Source organism: Ranitomeya imitator, chromosome 5 (assembly GCF_032444005.1).
Source record: "Ranitomeya imitator isolate aRanImi1 chromosome 5, aRanImi1.pri, whole genome shotgun sequence".
NCBI classification, from domain to species: Eukaryota; Metazoa; Chordata; class Amphibia; order Anura; family Dendrobatidae; genus Ranitomeya; species Ranitomeya imitator.
Window position 1 is genome coordinate 417,798,763 of NC_091286.1, and position 18,706 is coordinate 417,817,468.

The 18,706-nt window shown below is 40.8% G+C and overlaps 1 protein-coding gene across 1 annotated transcript in view; it reads right to left on the reverse strand.

Annotated features, from left to right (window-relative positions):
• LOC138638067 (mucin-4-like) overlaps positions 1-18,706 on the reverse strand; it is a 497,598-nt gene that overhangs the window by 312,751 nt on the left and 166,141 nt on the right. Inside the window, exons 43-44 of the mRNA XM_069727050.1 lie at positions 13,959-14,135; positions 8,023-8,124 (exon numbers count right to left, since the gene is read on the reverse strand). Coding sequence (XP_069583151.1) covers positions 8,023-8,124; positions 13,959-14,135 — 279 coding nt within the window. The remainder of the gene's footprint in view (positions 1-8,022; positions 8,125-13,958; positions 14,136-18,706) is intronic.

Consider the following 18,706-nt stretch of genomic DNA (forward strand, 5'->3'; position numbering starts at 1 on the left):
AGAAAACCCCTCTGGCCAACGCCACTTCTGATTTCTGCCCCTCTAACACCTCTGGTCTGCTGGCCCCTGGAGCTCGTGTGAGAACGATCACGGGCGCTGTGTGCAGGGAATGCCAGAAGCAAACGGTCAACAAGAGTTGATTGTTTTGTTGCTAATATTAGTTCCAAGTTCTCATGTGGCATAATATTTTGCAATTTGCCTTTATAGCGAGGATCAAGGAGGCAGGCCAACCAGTAATCGTCATCGTTCATCATTTTTGTAATGCGTGTGTCCCTTTTGAGGATACGCAAGGCATAATCCGCCATGTGGGCCAAAGTTCCCGTTGTCAAATCTGCGGTTGTGCTTGGTTGAGGGGCAGTTGCAGGCAAATCTACGTCACTTGTGTCCCTCAAAAAACCAGAACCCGGCCTTGCCACGCCACCAATTTCCCGTGCCCCCGGGAAAGCTTCCTCATTAAAAATATACTCATCCCCATCATCCTCCTCATCCTCCACCTCCTCTTCGCCCGGTACCTCGTCATGTACACTGCCCTGACCAGACAATCGCTGACTGTCATCAAGGCTTTCCTCTTCCTCTGGTGCAGACGCCTGATCCTTTATGTGCGTCAAACTTTGCATCAGCAGACGCATTAGGGGGATGCTCATGCTTATTATGGCGTTGTCTGCACTAACCAGCCGTGTGCATTCCTCAAAACACTGAAGGACTTGACACATGTCTTGAATCTTCGACCACTGCACACCTGACAACTCCATGTCTGCCATCCTACTGCCTGCCCGTGTATGTGTATCCTCCCACAAAAACATAACAGCCCGCCTCTGTTCGCACAGTCTCTGAAGCATGTGCAGTGTTGAGTTCCACCTTGTTGCAACGTCTATGATTAGGCGATGCTGGGGAAGGTTCAAAGAACGCTGATAGGTCTGCATACGGCTGGAGTGTACAGGCGAACGGCGGATATGTGCGCAAAGTCCACGCACTTTGAGGAGCAGGTCGGATAACCCCGGATAACTTTTCAGGAAGCACTGCACCACCAGGTTTAAGGTGTGAGCCAGGCAAGGAATGTGTTTCAGTTGGGAAAGGGAGATGGCAGCCATGAAATTCCTTCCGTTATCACTCACTACCTTGCCTGCCTCAAGATCTACAGTGCCCAGCCACGACTGCGTTTCTTGCTGCAAGAACTCGGACAGAACTTCCGCGGTGTGTCTATTGTCGCCCAAACACTTCATAGCCAATACAGCCTGCTGACGTATGCCAGTAGCTGCCCCATAATGGGAGACCTGGTGTGCAACAGTGGCAGGTGCGGATGGAGTGTTTGTGCGACTGCGGTCTGTGGACGAGCTCTTGCTTCTGCAGGAGGACGAGGAGGAGGAGGAGGAGGAGGGGGTGCGAACGGCTACAGACAACTGTTTACTAGACCGTGGGCTAGGCAGAACTGTCCCAAACTTGCTGTCCCCTGTGGACCCTGAATCCACCACATTTACCCAGTGTGCCGTGATGGACACGTAACGTCCCTGGCCATGCCTACTGGTCCATGCATCTGTTGTCAGGTGCACCTTTGTGCTCACAGATTGCCTGAGTGCATGGACGATGCGCTCTTTAACATGCTGGTGGAGGGCTGGGATGGCTTTTCTGGAAAAAAAGTGTCGACTGGGTAGCTCGTAGCGTGGTACAGCGTAGTCCATCAGGTCTTTGAAAGCTTCGCTTTCAACTAACCGGTAGGGCATCATCTCTAACGAGATTAGTCTAGCTATGTGGGCGTTCAAACCCTGTGTACGCGGATGCGAGGCTAAGTATTTCCTTTTTCTAACCATAGTCTCATGTAGGGTGAGCTGGACTGGAGAGATGGAGATCGTGGAACTAGCGGGGGTGCCGGTGGACATGGCAGACTGAGAGACGGTGGGAGATGGTATTGTTGCCGCCGGTGCCCTAGATGCAGTGTTTCCTACTACGAAACTGGTGATTCCCTGACCCTGACTGCTTTGGCCTGGCAAAGATACCTGCACAGATACAGCAGGTGGTGCGCTAAATGGTGGTCCTACACTGCCGGAAGGGATGTTGCGTTGATGACTAGCTTCATTGGCCGAGGGTGCAACAACCTTAAGGGACGTTTGGTAGTTAGTCCAAGCTTTCAAATGCATGGTGGTTAAATGTCTATGCATGCAACTAGTATTGAGACTTTTCAGATTCTGACCTCTGCTTAAGGAAGTAGAACATTTTTGACAGATGACTTTGCGCTGATCAATTGGATGTTGTTTAAAAAAATGCCAGACTGCACTCTTTCTAGCATCGGATACCTTTTCAGGCATTGCAGACTGAGCTTTAACCGGATGGCCACGCTGTCCTCCACCAGGTTTTGGCTTTGCCACGCGTTTTGGGCAAGATACGGGCCCGGCAGATGGAACCTGTGGCGATGTTGATGCCTGCTGCGGCCCCTCCTCCTCCTCTGCTTCAGAACTGCTGCCGCCTGCACCCTGTTCCCCCAATGGCTGCCAATCGGGGTCAAGAACTGGGTCATCTAATAACTCTTCTTGTACCTCCTGCGCAACTTCGTCTGTGTCACCGTGTCGTTCGGTGGTATAGCGTTCGTGATGGGGCAACATAGTCTCATCAGGGTCTGATTCTTGATCAGCACCCTGCGAGGGCAATGTTGTGGTCTGAGTCAAAGGACCAGCATAGTAGTCTGGCTGTGGCTGTGCGTCAGTGCACTCCATGTCAGATTCAATTTGTAATGGGCATGGACTGTTAACTGCTTCACTTTCTAAGCCAGGGACGGTATGTGTAAAGAGCTCCATGGAGTAACCCGTTGTGTCGCCTGCTGCATTCTTCTCTGTTGTTGTTTTTGCTGAAGAGGACAAGGAAGTGACTTGTCCCTGACCGTGAACATCCACTAACGACGCGCTGCTTTTACTTTTACCAGTTTCACGAGAGGAGGCAAAAGAGCTAGAGGCTGAGTCAGCAAGATAAGCCAAAACTTGCTCTTGCTGCTCCGGCTTTAAAAGCGGTTTTCCTAATCCCAGAAAAGGGAGCGTTCGAGGCCTTGTGTAGCCGGACGACGAACCTGGCTCCACAGCTCCAGACTTAGGTGCAATATTTTTTTCCCCACGACCACCTGATGCTCCACCACTACCACTACCCTCATTACCAGCTGACAATGAACGCCCCCGGCCACGACCTCTTCCACTAGACTTCCTCATTGTTTTAAAAACGTAACCAAACTAACGTTATTTGTTGCAGTCACACAACTTACACGGTGAGCTATAACTTCAGTATGATTTAGCTACCCCTTTACAGGTTGGTGAGACCACAGCGAAAATCAGGCCCAATGTTACACACTCTTTTTTTGGTGGCTGCAATTTAGAGAGATGCCCCACACGCAGGACTGTCACTGAAGCACAAATGTTAATATTAATGTCACACTATTATTTTTTTTTTATTTTTATTTTTTTCAGGAACACTTTAGAAACCCCCCCCAAAAAAAAAAATTGATTTTTGCAGGGAGAATTTAGAAAACAAATGTAACAAACTATATGCTTTCTATGGGCCACTGAGTGAGAGATGACGCACACAGGAATCAGGAGTGGCACACAAGCCCAGAGGCCAATATTTTTCTACCAATGATTGATGGAGTTATTTTCTCTGGTAGATTTTGGAACCCAAATCAAGGGAAAAAAATATAGGCTTTCTATGGACCACAATTGGAGAGAGAGAGAGAGAGAGAGAGAGAGAGATGGCACACCCAGGAGTCAAGACTGGCACACAAGCAGAAAGGCCAATATTAATCTCCCACTGTTTTTTTTGGTTGTTTTTTTTTTTTTTTTTTCAGGGAGACTTTAGAAAAAAAAATAATAAAAAAAATATGATTTTATCAGGAAGAATTTAGAAACCAAATAAAATAAAATGATTTTTTCAGGGAGAATTTATAAAACAAATAAAAACAAAAATAGGCGTTCTATGGCCCACTGACTGAGAGATGACGCACACAGGAATCAGGAGTGGCACACAAGCCCAGAGGCCAATATTTTTCTACCAATGATTGATGGAGTTATTTTCTCTGGTAGATTTTGGAACCCAAATCAAGAAAAAAAAATATAGGCTTTCTACGGACCACAATTGGAGAGAGAGAGAGAGAGAGAGAGAGAGAGAGAGATGGCACACCCAGGAGTCAAGACTGGCACACAAGCAGAAAGGCCAATATTAATCTCCCACTGTTTTTTTTTTTTTTTTTTTTTTTTTCTTCAGGGAGACTTTAGAAAAAAAAATAATAAAAAAATATGATTTTATCAGGAAGAATTTAGAAACCAAATAAAATAAAATGATTTTTTCAGGGAGAATTTATAAAACAAATAAAAACAAAAATAGGCGTTCTATGGCCCACTGACTGAGAGATGACGCACACAGGAATCAGGAGTGGCACACAAGCCCAGAGGCCAATATTTTTCTACCAATGATTGATGGAGTTATTTTCTCTGGTAGATTTTGGAACCCAAATCAAGGAAAAAAAATATAGGCTTTCTATGGACCACAATTGGAGAGAGAGAGAGAGAGAGAGAGAGAGATGGCACACCCAGGAGTCAAGACTGGCACACAAGCAGAAAGGCCAATATTAATCTCCCACTGTTTTTTTTGGTTTTTTTTTTTTTTTTTTTTCAGGGAGACTTTAGAAAAAAAAATAATAAAAAAAATATGATTTTATCAGGAAGAATTTAGAAACCAAATAAAATAAAATGATTTTTTCAGGGAGAATTTATAAAACAAATAAAACCAAAAATAGGCGTTCTATGGCCCACTGACTGAGAGATGACGCACCCAGGAGTCAAGACTGGCACACAAGCAGAAAGGCCAATATTAATCTCCCACTGTTTTTTTTTTTTTTTTTTTTTTTTTCAGGGAGACTTTAGAAAAAAAAATAATAAAAAAAATATGATTTTATCAGGAAGAATTTAGAAACCAAATAAAATAAAATGATTTTTTCAGGGAGAATTTATAAAACAAATAAAACCAAAAATAGGCGTTCTATGGCCCACTGACTGAGAGATGACGCACCCAGGAGTCAAGACTGGCACACAAGCAGAAAGGCCAATATTAATCTCCCACTGTTTTTTTTTTTTTTTTTTTTTTTTTCAGGGAGACTTTAGAAAAAAAAATAATAAAAAAAATATGATTTTATCAGGAAGAATTTAGAAACCAAATAAAATAAAATGATTTTTTCAGGGAGAATTTAGAAAACAAATAAAACCAAAAATAGGCGTTCTATGGCCCACTGACTGAGAGAGAGAGAGAGATGGAACGCTTAGTACTGGCACACAAGCCCAAAGGGCAATATTAATCTCCCTTTTTTTTTCCAGGGAGAATTTCTAAAACCCCCCCAAAAAAAAAAATTGGCTTTCTATGGCCCACTATTTGTGAGAGAGATGGGACGCTCAGGACTGGCACAGATGGCACGCTCAGGACTGGCACAGAAGCCCAGAGGCCAATATTAATCTCCCTTTTTTTCTGGGAGAATTTATAAAACCAAAAAAATATTTAAATAGGCTTTCTATGGCCCACTATTTGTGAGAGAGATGGCACGCTCAGGACTGGCACAGATGGCACGCTCACAACTGGCACACAAGCCCAGAGGCCAATATTAATCTCCCTTTTTTCAGGGAAAATTTATAAAACCAAAAAAAAAATTAAATAGGCTTTCTATGGCCCACTATTTGTGAGAGAGATGGCACGCTCAGGACTGGCACAGATGGCACGCTCACAACTGGCACACAAGCCCAGAGGCCAATATTAATCTCCCTTTTTTCAGGGAAAATTTATAAAACAAAAAAAAAAATTAAATAGGCTTTCTATGGCCCACTATTTGTGAGAGAGATGGCACGCTCAGGACTGGCACAGATGGCACGCTCACAACTGGCACACAAGCCCAGAGGCCAATATTAATCTCCCTTTTTTTCAGGGAGAATTTATAAAACCAAAAAAAAAATTAAATAGGCTTTCTATGGCCCACTATTTGTGAGAGAGATGGCACGCTCAGGGCTGGCACAGATGGCACGCTCAGGACTGGCACACAAGCCCAGAGGCCAATATTAATCTCCCTTTTTTTCAGGGAGAATTTATAAAACCCAAAAAAAAAAAAAATAGGCTTTCTATGGCCCACTATTTGTGAGAGAGATGGCACACTCAGGACTGGCACACAAGCCCAAAGGCCAATATTAATCTCCCACTGTATTTTTATCAGGGAGAATTTATACACCCCACAAAAAAAAATACAGAAAAATGAAAAGGCTTTCTATGGCCCACTATGTGAGAGAGATGGCACACACAGGGATGGCACTCTAGCAGAAATGCCAAATTGCCAATCTTAATCTCCCACCAAAAAAAAAAAAAAAAAAAAAACAGGGAATGTCCTACAATTACTATCTCCCTGCCTGCAGTAATCTCAGCCAGGTATGGCAGGCAGCTACTATCTCCCTGCCTGCAGTAATCTCAGCCAGGTATGGCAGGCAGCAATAAGGAGTGGACTGATGCACAAATGAAATAAAAAGTGTGGACAAACAAAAAAGATAGCTGTGCAGAAAGGAAGGAACAAGAGGATTTGTGCTTTGAAAAAAGCAGTTGGTTTGCACAGCGGCGTACACACAGCAATGCAGCTATCAGGGAGCCTTCTAGGGCAGCCCAATGAGCTACAGCGCTGAGGGGAAAAAAAAAAAAAAAAAAACTTCCACTGTCCCTGCACACCGAGGGTGGTGTTGGACAGTGCAAATCGCTGCAGCACAAGCGGTTTTGTGGTTAATGGACCCTGCCTAACGCTATCCCTGCTTCTGACAAAGCGGCAGCAACCTCTCCCTAAGCTCAGATCAGCAGCAGTAAGATGGCGGTCGGCGGGAACGCCTCTTTATAGCCCCTGTGACGTCGCAGACAGCAAGCCAATCACTGCAATGCCCTTCTCTAAGATGGTGGGGACCAGGACCTATGTCATCACGCTGCCCACACTCTGCGTTTACCTTCATTGGCTGAGAAATGGCGCTTTTCGCGTCATTGAAACGCGACTTTGGCGCGAAAGTCGCGTACCGCATGGCCGACCCCGCACAGGGGTCGGATCGGGTTTCATGAAACCCCGACTTAGCCAAAAGTCGGCGACTTTTGAAAATGTTCGACCCGTTTCGCTCAACCCTAGCAATGACTCTATATCCATCACTTGCACATATACACATCATACAGCCATATATACACATTAGACAGACACGTGACATATCCTTGCTCTCATTATGTATCCAGTAACAGCAGTGAAATTCTAAAGTTGGATATCAGCAGCCAGAAGAAGGGTTGTACACATGGTAGACTTACAGTACTGTCAACCAATCACTGTTTTTGTCCCCCCATCCCGACTGCTCAGCTGCCTGTAACATTTTAGGAGGAGGCGGAACTGTGGGTGATTAGCAGACACAGCGGAGAAAGGGCTGTACTCTCCCTCACCTCTCCTCATTTGTAGCTCTAACTGAAAGTTCTACACAAAGTTTCATGATAACCTCTGTACAATTCTGTTGTTTGTTCAGTTACAAAGGAGCAGGTTGGCTAAAGATGACATACACAGTTTCCATGTGCTGGGATATAAGGCTAATTCTATTGTATGTTCCTCTATCAGACATTACCGGGTAATCCTCACCCATCATGCACATGATAACTGCACTTGATACTTGACTATTGCACTTAAACACACGGGCTGATGACCGGATCATGCAGCTTTATATGAAAATCCCTATTTATTATAATTGCCAGACCTGAAATAACAATCACTTTTCACCTATTGTGTCCCCCCATTTCCTTGTAGATTGTAAGCTTGCGAGCAGGGACCTCACCCCTAATGTCACTGTTTAAATTGTCTTAACTTATACTGAATTTATTGTCTGTACATGTCCCCGCTTAATTGTAAAGTGCTGTGGAATATGTTGGCGCTATATAAATAAAAATTAGTATTATTATTATAATCCTACAATGGACATCTGCGCAATGATCTAGGTCTAATCAATTACTTACACTCCATTCCATAGTAGAATATCTCTTCTTCTGAGCTGTTGATGGGAAGCTTTGTGCCATTATTGAAAAAGAAATCATCACTCTGGTCATTATTCCAGGTCCCTACAAAGAGATACTTTAGAATTACTGTCTAGACTTATGCCACCAATCATTTAAAAAAAAAAACAGTGATAAAAGATGGGACTTCAAGCACCAACATATACAGTTTATTATTATATGAAGCAGATCGAGTGATGCGTATCTGTGCAATGAAGGATGGTGAGGACTAAGACTATCAACACTATTTATTATGGTGTGAATAATTATTAGGCTGGGGTCACACTGGCATATAAAAAAAAGTCCAATGTTGATCCAGAAAAGTAGGATGAATGTCATGCTAGTGTCATGAGAGTACAATGCGATTTTTCTCAACAAGCATCTGTATGATATTCGTATGACATACAGTACCTATGCAATCCTTATGCAATGCATTTCTAAGATCACCTTTAAAATCTGTATTTCTATATGTAATTTAAAGCTAGTTTTTTAAATAATAACGCAATTTTATATACAGATATAGATCGAATAAAAAGATAGGACAGATAAAAAGAATAAACAGATAGAAAAGATAGAGATAGATAGAGTAGATAGATAGATAGATAGATAGATAGATAGATAGTAACATAGTAACATAGTAACATAGTAAGTAAGGCCGAAAAAAGACATTTGTCCATCCAGTTCAGCCTATATTCCATCATAATAAATCCCCAGATCTACGTCCTTCTACAGAACCTAATAATTGTATGATACAATATTGTTCTGCTCCAGGAAGACATCCAGGCCTCTCTTGAACCCCTCGACTGAGTTCGCCATCACCACCTCCTCAGGCAAGCAATTCCAGATTCTCACTGCCCTAACAGTAAAGAATCCTCTTCTATGTTGGTGGAAAAACCTTCTCTCCTCCAGACGCAAAGAATGCCCCCTTGTGCCCGTCACCTTCCTTGGTATAAACAGATCCTCAGCGAGATATTTGTATTGTCCCCTTATATACTTATACATGGTTATTAGATCGCCCCTCAGTCGTCTTTTTTCTAGACTAAATAATCCTAATTTCGCTAATCTATCTGGGTATTGTAGTTCTCCCATCCCCTTTATTAATTTTGTTGCCCTCCTTTGTACTCTCTCTAGTTCCATTATATCCTTCCTGAGCACCGGTGCCCAAAACTTGACACAGTACTCCATGTGCGATCTAACTAGGGATTTGTACAGAGGCAGTATAATGCTCTCATCATGTGTATCCAGACCTCTTTTAATGCACCCCATGATCCTGTTTGCCTTGGCAGCTGCTGCCTGGCACTGGCTGCTCCAGGTAAGTTTATCATTAACTAGGATCCCCAAGTCCTTCTCCCTGTCAGATTTACCCAGTGGTTTCCCATTCAGTGTGTAATGGTGATATTGATTCCTTCTTCCCATGTGTATAACCTTACATTTATCATTGTTAAACCTCATCTGCCACCTTTCAGGCCAAGTTTCCAACTTATCCAGATCCATCTGTTGCAGAATACTATCTTCTCTTGTATTAACTGCTTTACATAGTTTTGTATCATCTGCAAATATCAATATTTTACTGTGTAAACCTTCTACCAGATCATTAATGAATATGTTGAAGAGAACAGGTCCCAATACTGACCCCTGCGGTACCCCACTGGTCACAGCGACCCAGTTAGAGACTATACCATTTATAACCACCCTCTGCTTTCTATCACTAAGCCAGTTACTAACCCATTTACACACATTTTCCCCCAGACCAAGCATTCTCATTTTGTGTACCAACCTCTTGTGCGGCACGGTATCAAACGCTTTGGAAAAATCGAGATATACCACATCCAATGACTCACCGTGGTCCAGCCTATAGCTTACCTCTTCATAAAAACTGATTAGATTGGTTTGACAGGAGCGATTTCTCATAAACCCATGCTGATATGGAGTTAAACAGTTATTCTCATTGAGATAATCCAGAATAACATCCCTCAGAAACCCTTCAAATATTTTACCAACAATAGAGGTTAGACTTACTGGCCTATAATTTCCAGGTTCACTTTTAGAGCCCTTTTTGAATATTGGCACAACATTTGCTATGCGCCAATCCTGCGGAACAGACCCTGTCGCTATAGAGTCCCTAAAAATAAGAAATAATGGTTTATCTATTACATTACTTAGTTCTCTTAGTACTCGTGGGTGTATGCCATCCGGACCCGGAGATTTATCTATTTTAATCTTATTTAGCCGGTTTCGCACCTCTTCTTGGGTTAGATTGGTGACCCTTAATATAGGGTTTTCATTGTTTCTTGGGATTTCACCTAGCATTTCATTTTCCACCGTGAATACCATGGAGAAGAAGGTGTTTAATATGTTAGCTTTTTCCTCGTCATCTACAACCATTCTTTCCTCACTATTTTTTAAGGGGCCTACATTTTCAGTTTTTATTCTTTTACTATTGATATAGTTGAAGAACAGTTTGGGATTAGTTTTACTCTCCTTAGCAATGTGCTTCTCTGTTTCCTTTTTGGCAGCTTTAATTAGTTTTTTAGATAAAGTATTTTTCTCCCTATAGTTTTTTAGAGCTTCAATGGTGCCATCCTGCTTTAGTAGTGCAAATGCTTTCTTTTTACTGTTAATTGCCTGTCTTACTTCTTTGTTTAGCCACATTGGGTTTTTCCTATTTCTAGTCCTTTTATTCCCACAAGGTAGATAGATAGATAGATAGATAGATAGATAGATAGATAGAATAGATGCGTGTCCTGTAGATATGTAATGTCAGAAGCCCCCTACATACACTAAATTAGCACCCTTTAGTGCCTTTCATGTGGCACTAAAGGGTGTTTAGCCTTAGTAAACCTATTAAATAAATACTTTAAAACAAATGACATGAGGTCCCTCCTATTTTTCACAGCCAGCCAAGGTAAAGCAGTCAGCCCACAGCCACCCTAGAATTGGCAAATTACCCGAGATGCTTGACCCGGCTCTTCTCGATTGCCCTGTAGTGTTTTTTTAAATAAATAATTTTTTTCTGCATGTGCTGTTATTTTTTATTACTGGGCTATTAATCAGGACGCCTGAAGTTACAGATCCCCAAGCTTCTTGCTAATATCTAACTAGGTAACAGCGATACAAATGGGGATCTGTAGCATCAGGCACCTTCATCGTCCCTAGTATTTATTTTTTAATTAATTAATCAATCTGTTATCTTATTTTTTATTATTTAGTGTGATTGTATTATTTACATCTCCCAATCAATTTTAATGCAGATACATTATATTGTCCTTATTGATTTGTCTGATGTGGAGCCTACATACAGTGGCATGTAAACGTTTGGCACTCCTGGTCAAAATTACTGTTAAGAAAAGGATCCACATAGTCATATGGATAAAAAATATGTAACTTTATTTCACATGGTTAAAAAAAAATTGTCCAGACAATTAAAAAACATTGCCCATTCTGACGTATGTTTCTGGCCAAAGCCCTTAGTCATAGAATGTGAACAGTTAAGCAAGTAGGAGATGAAATGAACTCTAAAAGGCCTAAAGTAAAAGCTGACACATTTCCTTTATATACACAGCTCTGGCAAAAATTAAAGACCACTGCAAAATGTTCAGTTTGTCTGATTTTTCTCATTATAGGTATATTTTTGAGTAAAATGTAAATTGTTCTTTTAGTCTACAAACTTCTGACAACATGTCGTCTAATTTCCAAGCAATACATTTTGTTTTTTTCTGAAAATGAGAAATGGTCAAAATAACAAAAAAATATACATTGCTCACTAATCACTTACAAACAACAATACTAATGTTTTAACTCAGGAGTCAGGAATCAATATTTTGTGGAATAACAATGATTTTTAAAAACAGCTTTCATGCATCTTGGCATGCTTTCCACCAGTCTTTCACACTGCTTCTTGGCACAAAAATTTAAACAGCTCTTCTTGGCATGTAACCCTCCATCATCCTCTCGATTCCAGAGATTTTCGATGGGGTTTAGGTCTGGAGAATGGGCTATATATATACATATATATATATATATATATATATATATATATATATATATATATATATATATGGTCTGCTGTATTTACAGCATTTCTTAATTTTTTATGGTTTAGCCAGGGAAACATTACTGCCACATCAGCAATGCCTGAGAAAGGGGTAATATTTGTTTGGTTTATCACATCCAACTTTTCTAGATTCTTATTCACACATGTTTTAAGTGTTCTTTCTGTTTGTGGTTTAATACAATTTAAGATTTTTTTTTTTACTTTATACCATAATAATCGTTGTATATTTTATAATATGGAGTGCAAACTTGTTCATTACAACTTTCCCCTGTGTAAATAGTTAACAGTGTCACAAAAAATGTGTTGAGCAAAAAGACATGGCAAGAAATCAAACATGAAGTGACCAAGAATCCATTATCCTCCAGTACTGTCATATTCTAGACCTGCAACTCCCTGGAGTGTAAAGAAGTACAAGGAGTTCAGTGCTCAGCGAAAAGGAAAAGGTAAGAAGGCTGAGACATGACCACTACTAAACAAGACACATAATTTGAAATGTCAAGACTAAGCCAAGAAATATCTGAAGACAGATTTTTCAAAGGTTTTACTGATGACATGATGGTATCATATGGATGGATGTGGATCCCTGGCTGGATAGGTAACGAGCACAGACCTCCACTTCGACTCAGACGCCAGCATGATGGAAGTAGTGTACTGCTATAGACTGCTATTATTTAAGATGATCTAGTTGGACTTTTGTGGGTTGAAGGTGGGCCCAAAATCAACTTGCAAACCTACTTCCAGTTTTTAGAAGACACTTTCATCAAAGAATGGTACAGGATTAAAAGTTTGCTTCTTTCAAGAAAACCATGAATTCTCCACAGGACAATGCTCCATCGAATGCATCATAGTACTCCACTGACTGGATAGCAAACAAAGGCCTTAAAGATGAAAGAATAATTACATGGCCCCTTCCTCACCTAAACCCTATTAAGAACTTGTGGGTCCTTCTTACATGGGAGATTTGCAGTTAAGGAAAACAGTACACCTCTCTATGACTGGGTGGCTGTGGTTGGCGCTGCCTAAAAAAGTTGATTGTCAGCAGATAAAGATACTGACAGATTCCATGGATGGAAGGCTTATTACTGTTAGTAAAAAGAAGAAATTTATTTTTGTCCATTTTAGTAGTTTGGATGTAATTCTTGCTTTAAAAAATGATTATTATTATTATTATTTATTTATATAGCACCATTAATTCCGTGGTGCTGTACATGAGAAAGGGGTTACATACAGAGTTATAGATATCGTTTACAGTAAACAAGTTTACAGTGACAGACTGGTACAGAGGGGAGAGGACCCTGTCCTTGCGGACTTACATTCTATGGGATAGTGCGGAAGAGGCAAAAGGTAGGGGCGAGGTGATGGTGAGGCGGCGGCTCTGGCGATGGCGAGACGGCGGCTCTGGCGATGGTGAGGCAGCAGAATGGATGATTACAAATGATTATAAACAATTGAGATGGGAAAGTTAGTTTTTCATTTTGTTGTATTATAATTCTGCTCAGTCATAGATATTCTCCAAAGAAAGACAAATCCTCACTTTCTTGAATATTCAAATTTCAGGTTTATTAAACTTTAAGATTGACCAACATCACTATAGTTGTTGAATAATACAATGAATTATGAAAAATACAAACTACCTAATAATTGTGCATATAGTGTAAATATATAGAGGCAGCATTACTCATATAGGGTAAAAGTAATGTCTGGACCAAGACCAGGTAAAAAGTACAGATGGGCGTCTGCACAAATAAAATGTTGTGACATATACAGATGTTAAAAAGACCAAAACGTATTAAAAATAATGATTTAAAAGATTAACCACATGTAGAACTAAATGACTAGCACTTACCCAGCAATCCTTTGGTATTATTCAGGAAGCTACTTGGAAGACTGGATACGGCAGTCAGCATATTAGACTGGGCCGACACTTGTACAGACAGGGAACCTTCAAAGGTTGCAGTGATCATAGAATTATTGCTTTTTAAGAAGACTGCTGAATTGGTGTCATTAATATCTTCTTCCATGTCTAGAAATGAAGAGAAATCATAACTTTGATTAAATGTATTACAAGTGATTGTTTCCTGATCTGTAAACATGTATTTTATTTATTATACTTGTTTCCCTATTAAAAACATAACATTTTTCTGTATGAAAACAACTCTTAGAAAAAGGTTCATAGAGATGGAGATATTTTTGTGTTTGGTGGAAATTTATATTTTTAGAAAAGCTTATTCTATTTTTTTAGAAAGCGTGTTCCATTGTAGTTTGAATTATTAAGATAAAACATGGGTTGCATTATAAACATTGTAACAAACTATTAAAATGTTATATTCAAATAAAAAATGTGAATGTTTTTTATTGTAGATACATTAATTATTGATAAATATACTTTCATTTTGGATCTTAAAATGTACAGTAAATGCTCAAGTTAAACTTAAACGGGGTTATTAATCTCCGCTACTCTCTGCTCATAACTAGTGAGACCCAAACACTTCCATGTTATCTTTGTATGTGGCTGCCTCACTCGGTGGCACAGGGATCAGTCACAGAGATAGATTCTCACCTATAACATTTATGGCCTATTGTCTATCTAGGATAGAGAAACTTCAAAGGGGTTTTCTGACCGCTAAACAATTTTTTTCATTTGCTCTGACTGCACAGCCGACTGCCCGCTGACTAACTTCGGGGAGTTAACTGTCAATCGGCATGCCATAGGCTGTGATACCCCCTTTGACATAGCAGTCCGGAAGAGCTGCTCTGTTGCCATGAGGTCACATGTAACAGCAGAATCGCCAGCAAGAGTGTCCGCCAGCAGAAAAGGCAGGTTGTTATGCCTTCAGCATTAAAGGGGTATTCCCATCTCCAAGATCCTATCCCAATATGTAGCAGGTGTAATAATAATAGTAATATTAGCAAACACCTCCAATTAGAAATATAATATGCTTTTTCTGATTAGCTATGTCTCTTTTCTCATGTGCAGACATTGCAGGACCTTGAGTATCCATGGCTATGACCACTGATATCGTGACAGCTAGCTAGTTGCTAGTGGTTGTAACCATGGATACCTAAGGTCCTGCAATGCCTGCACATGAGGAAATATACACAGCGAATCAGAAAAACTGTACTACAATTCTAATTGGAGGCATTTACTAATATTACTATTATTACACCTGCTATAAATTGGGATAGGATCTTGAAGATAGCAACACCCCTTTGAGTTGCATTGTTGAGTTTGTTTGCAGTATACAAGCTTCTTCTAGTGGTTGAATTTGTTTATCAGCACTAAATTTTTGTCCCTCTGCTCTTTCCATCTCCTTGCTCTGTAATGGTGCATTGTGAGAACAAGAAGTTCATTTCCTCACAGACTGGCATACAGAGGACATCCAGCATTTTAACCCCTTTGTGATAGCATTGATGGTAAGAAGGACTGTGTTGCACCCGTTTATAGCCACCAGATACCCGAGATCCTCATCCCAGAATTAGTCAGTTGCATTTTTTAAACTGGATATCAAACTGGTTTACCACAGGTTGTTTATAAACTGTTCAGCCATTTCTTAAATGTAATTCTGTGCTACCTGTTTACATATAGTGATTCCTTGCTATTTTATTGCTCCTAGCTTCAAGGAATACATTTACTAACATTTGATAAACTGCATAGACTTCAGTAAACAGTCTTCTTATTGCATTACAGTAGATCAGTTTAACTGCTTGTCAGACTACACACACACCTCAGTGTAACGTGTAGCAAGGATAGAACAGTGAAACAGCAGCTCCCCAGCCAGTGAGATTCAGGACACAGACTTTACAGCCACTTTCTACAACTAGAGCAATCTCTGCATAATCAAGCATTCTCATAAAGGCACTATGTACTAAAAATCTTTATAAAGAACGAGATCTGTAGCTTGTATCTCCTCAAAGGCATTGTCCATCAGCAGTACTACAGTCTACAAGCTGACGTTGCCAAAATGAGAGTAAACTTTGCTAACGAGGAAATAAAACTGAACTTCAAGAAAACACACCTGGAAGCAACACTAGTGGAATAAGAAACAAGAGTGCAGATAGAGAGAGCTGACAGAGAAGAGGTCCCAAATTGAGAGGGTATACCTGGATGCTGCCTTAGAAAGACTAGCAACAGAAAAGGAGGCTGCAGCCGCTGTAGCTGAAGCAGGGTCCCTAGAAGTTCCACAGCATTCCAAATTGCAAAGGCAAAGCAGTATGCCACACTTAAGGCTTGACCTGCAGGATTCATTACAACACACATCACAGTAATTTAATGAGCTCAATTATTCAAACTGAAATCCTGAGCCAGTATAAAAATGAGACCATGATATATCTGTTGAGACAAACAGTATTCAACATGGGGTGCAAACCCAGAACAGCTATAAATGTGAAAGCAACACAAGACATCTTTGCTAACTATAACAGTACCGCTCTCCAGGTAACCAAAGAAAATCATCTTGCTGGCATATCTTTTGTCACACCAAAGCAATACAACACTGGTTAGTGCCATTGGGAGGAGACTAACCTGTATGAACGCAGCTCACATCATTACCAGGGTGATCCACCACCAGAATACTGTGCTGTTAATTTTTGCTAAGCTCTTTACACAACGTGAACCAGTCACTAGGGTTGAGCGAAATGGATCGTTCATTTTCAAAAGTCGCCGACTTTTGGCAAAGTCGGGTTTCATGAAACCCGACCCGATGCCTGTGTGGGGTCGGCCATGCGGTACGCGACTTTCACGTCAAAGTCGCGTGTCATATGACGCGCTTGGCGCCATTTTTTCAGCCAATGAAGGAGCGTGGGCAGAGTGATGACATAGGTGTTAGGGGCATGGACGCCTATCGTCATCTTGTCGCTTGTGCGCTGTAGCGATTTGCAATGTGTAACACCAGCTTTTCTGTTCAGGGACGGAGGGGAGAGAGAGAGAGAGAGAAAGAGAAAAAAAAAATCCCATTGACTTTGCATTGGGTTTCGTGTTTCGGTCGATCCCCGACTTTTCGCCATTATCGACCGATTTCACTCGACTCGACTTTTGAGATAGTCGAGTTTTGCGAAACCCGACTCGACCCTAAAAAAGTAAAAGTCGCTCAACCCTACTAGTCACCCAAGGTCTCTTAAAATTTAACGACCGTGCCGAAGGCTACAGGGCCAGGACATAACACTTTCACACAGAGATTAAATAGACCTCTTAGTCAAATATCTGGGAGAAGAGTAAGGCAGAGATTCAGTAAGGATCAGAGGAGTCAATATAAACCAGACTGAGACTGGCCTCAAAATGATCTGGGATAGGCTGGATGAGTGCTACAGTTCAGCAAATAGAAAGAGCCATATTTAAAAAAATGATGACTTTCATAAATTATCAGAGTCAAGACAAAAAAAAGAGTCAAAACCGCACCCTTTTCTTTATAAATTGAAGGTCTCAATGGACACAGGGGCGCACGTCCAAAACCAGGGAGTCCATCCCGGACAACGTACCAAAACCACAAAGGACAAAAAGACAGCACCAGAATGGCAACAGGAGGCAGAATAAATGTAAGCTTTTATTTTTTCACCATCCATTGTGGCTCTGTCTTTTTGTCCTTTGTGACTTTCATAAATTATCTAACAAAGGCCTTCAGTTAATAAAGCAGTTGATGCAAATCGGGTAGAAAGCACAACATGGCTCTCAGGACCAAAACTGTTATAAAGTGAAGAACGATTCCCGATTGAGGTCTTTGAGTACCTAGCCACTTTTTTCAATACTCTCAGAAGATTTGCTGCCATCCAAGGTCCCAACAAACATATACATTCAGATAGAGATACTAACTTTGTTGGTGAAGCCAAAGAATTAGGGATTTCTTAAACTTTGGATCTCAAAACTATTGTGATATTCCTTAGCGACCAGAGTTGCACATGGATATTTAACCTATTTCACTCTTTTCATATGGGAGGATCTTTGGAAAGAATGATTGGTGTAGTTTGGAGAATTGTCGACTCCGCATTTCTAAAAGCATGCACAGCAAGTCTCACCCACGAAAGCTTAATAACTTTCATGGCCAAATTTGTTGCTATAATAATCCCCATACCTTTAGATCTGTTTTTGAATGACCTTAAAGAGACTTTATGATTCACGACAGCCACTTTCCTTACCCAGAAAGTGGGGCTATTCAACGCTCCTCCAGGAGAATTTGATGTCAAAGACCTCTACAGGCGACAATAGAGATCGGTACAAAGTCTTGCAAACACCTTCTGGGACAGGAGACGCACACGATACTTTCAACACTGCAACCATGGAAAAACTGACAATCTACTAGGCCCAATCTCAAAATTGGTGACCTTGTTCTTGTGAAAGACTGTCAAACTCACAATAACTAGTGGCCACTTAGCCTAGTTACCACAATGTTGCCTAGCAAAGATGGAAATGTCCATAAAGTAGAAGTGAGGATGATCAGAGGAGAAGAATCCAAGGTACTTAGCTACTAACTGCCTACAAATCCTTAACTCAAAAGTGAAAAATTAGCCACGTTCCAGATAATCCCTATTAATTTTACTTATAGATTAAAATAAAATGAGAGTTTTTAAGTCTGCATTGACCTTAGCAAGTAAAAAGCACTG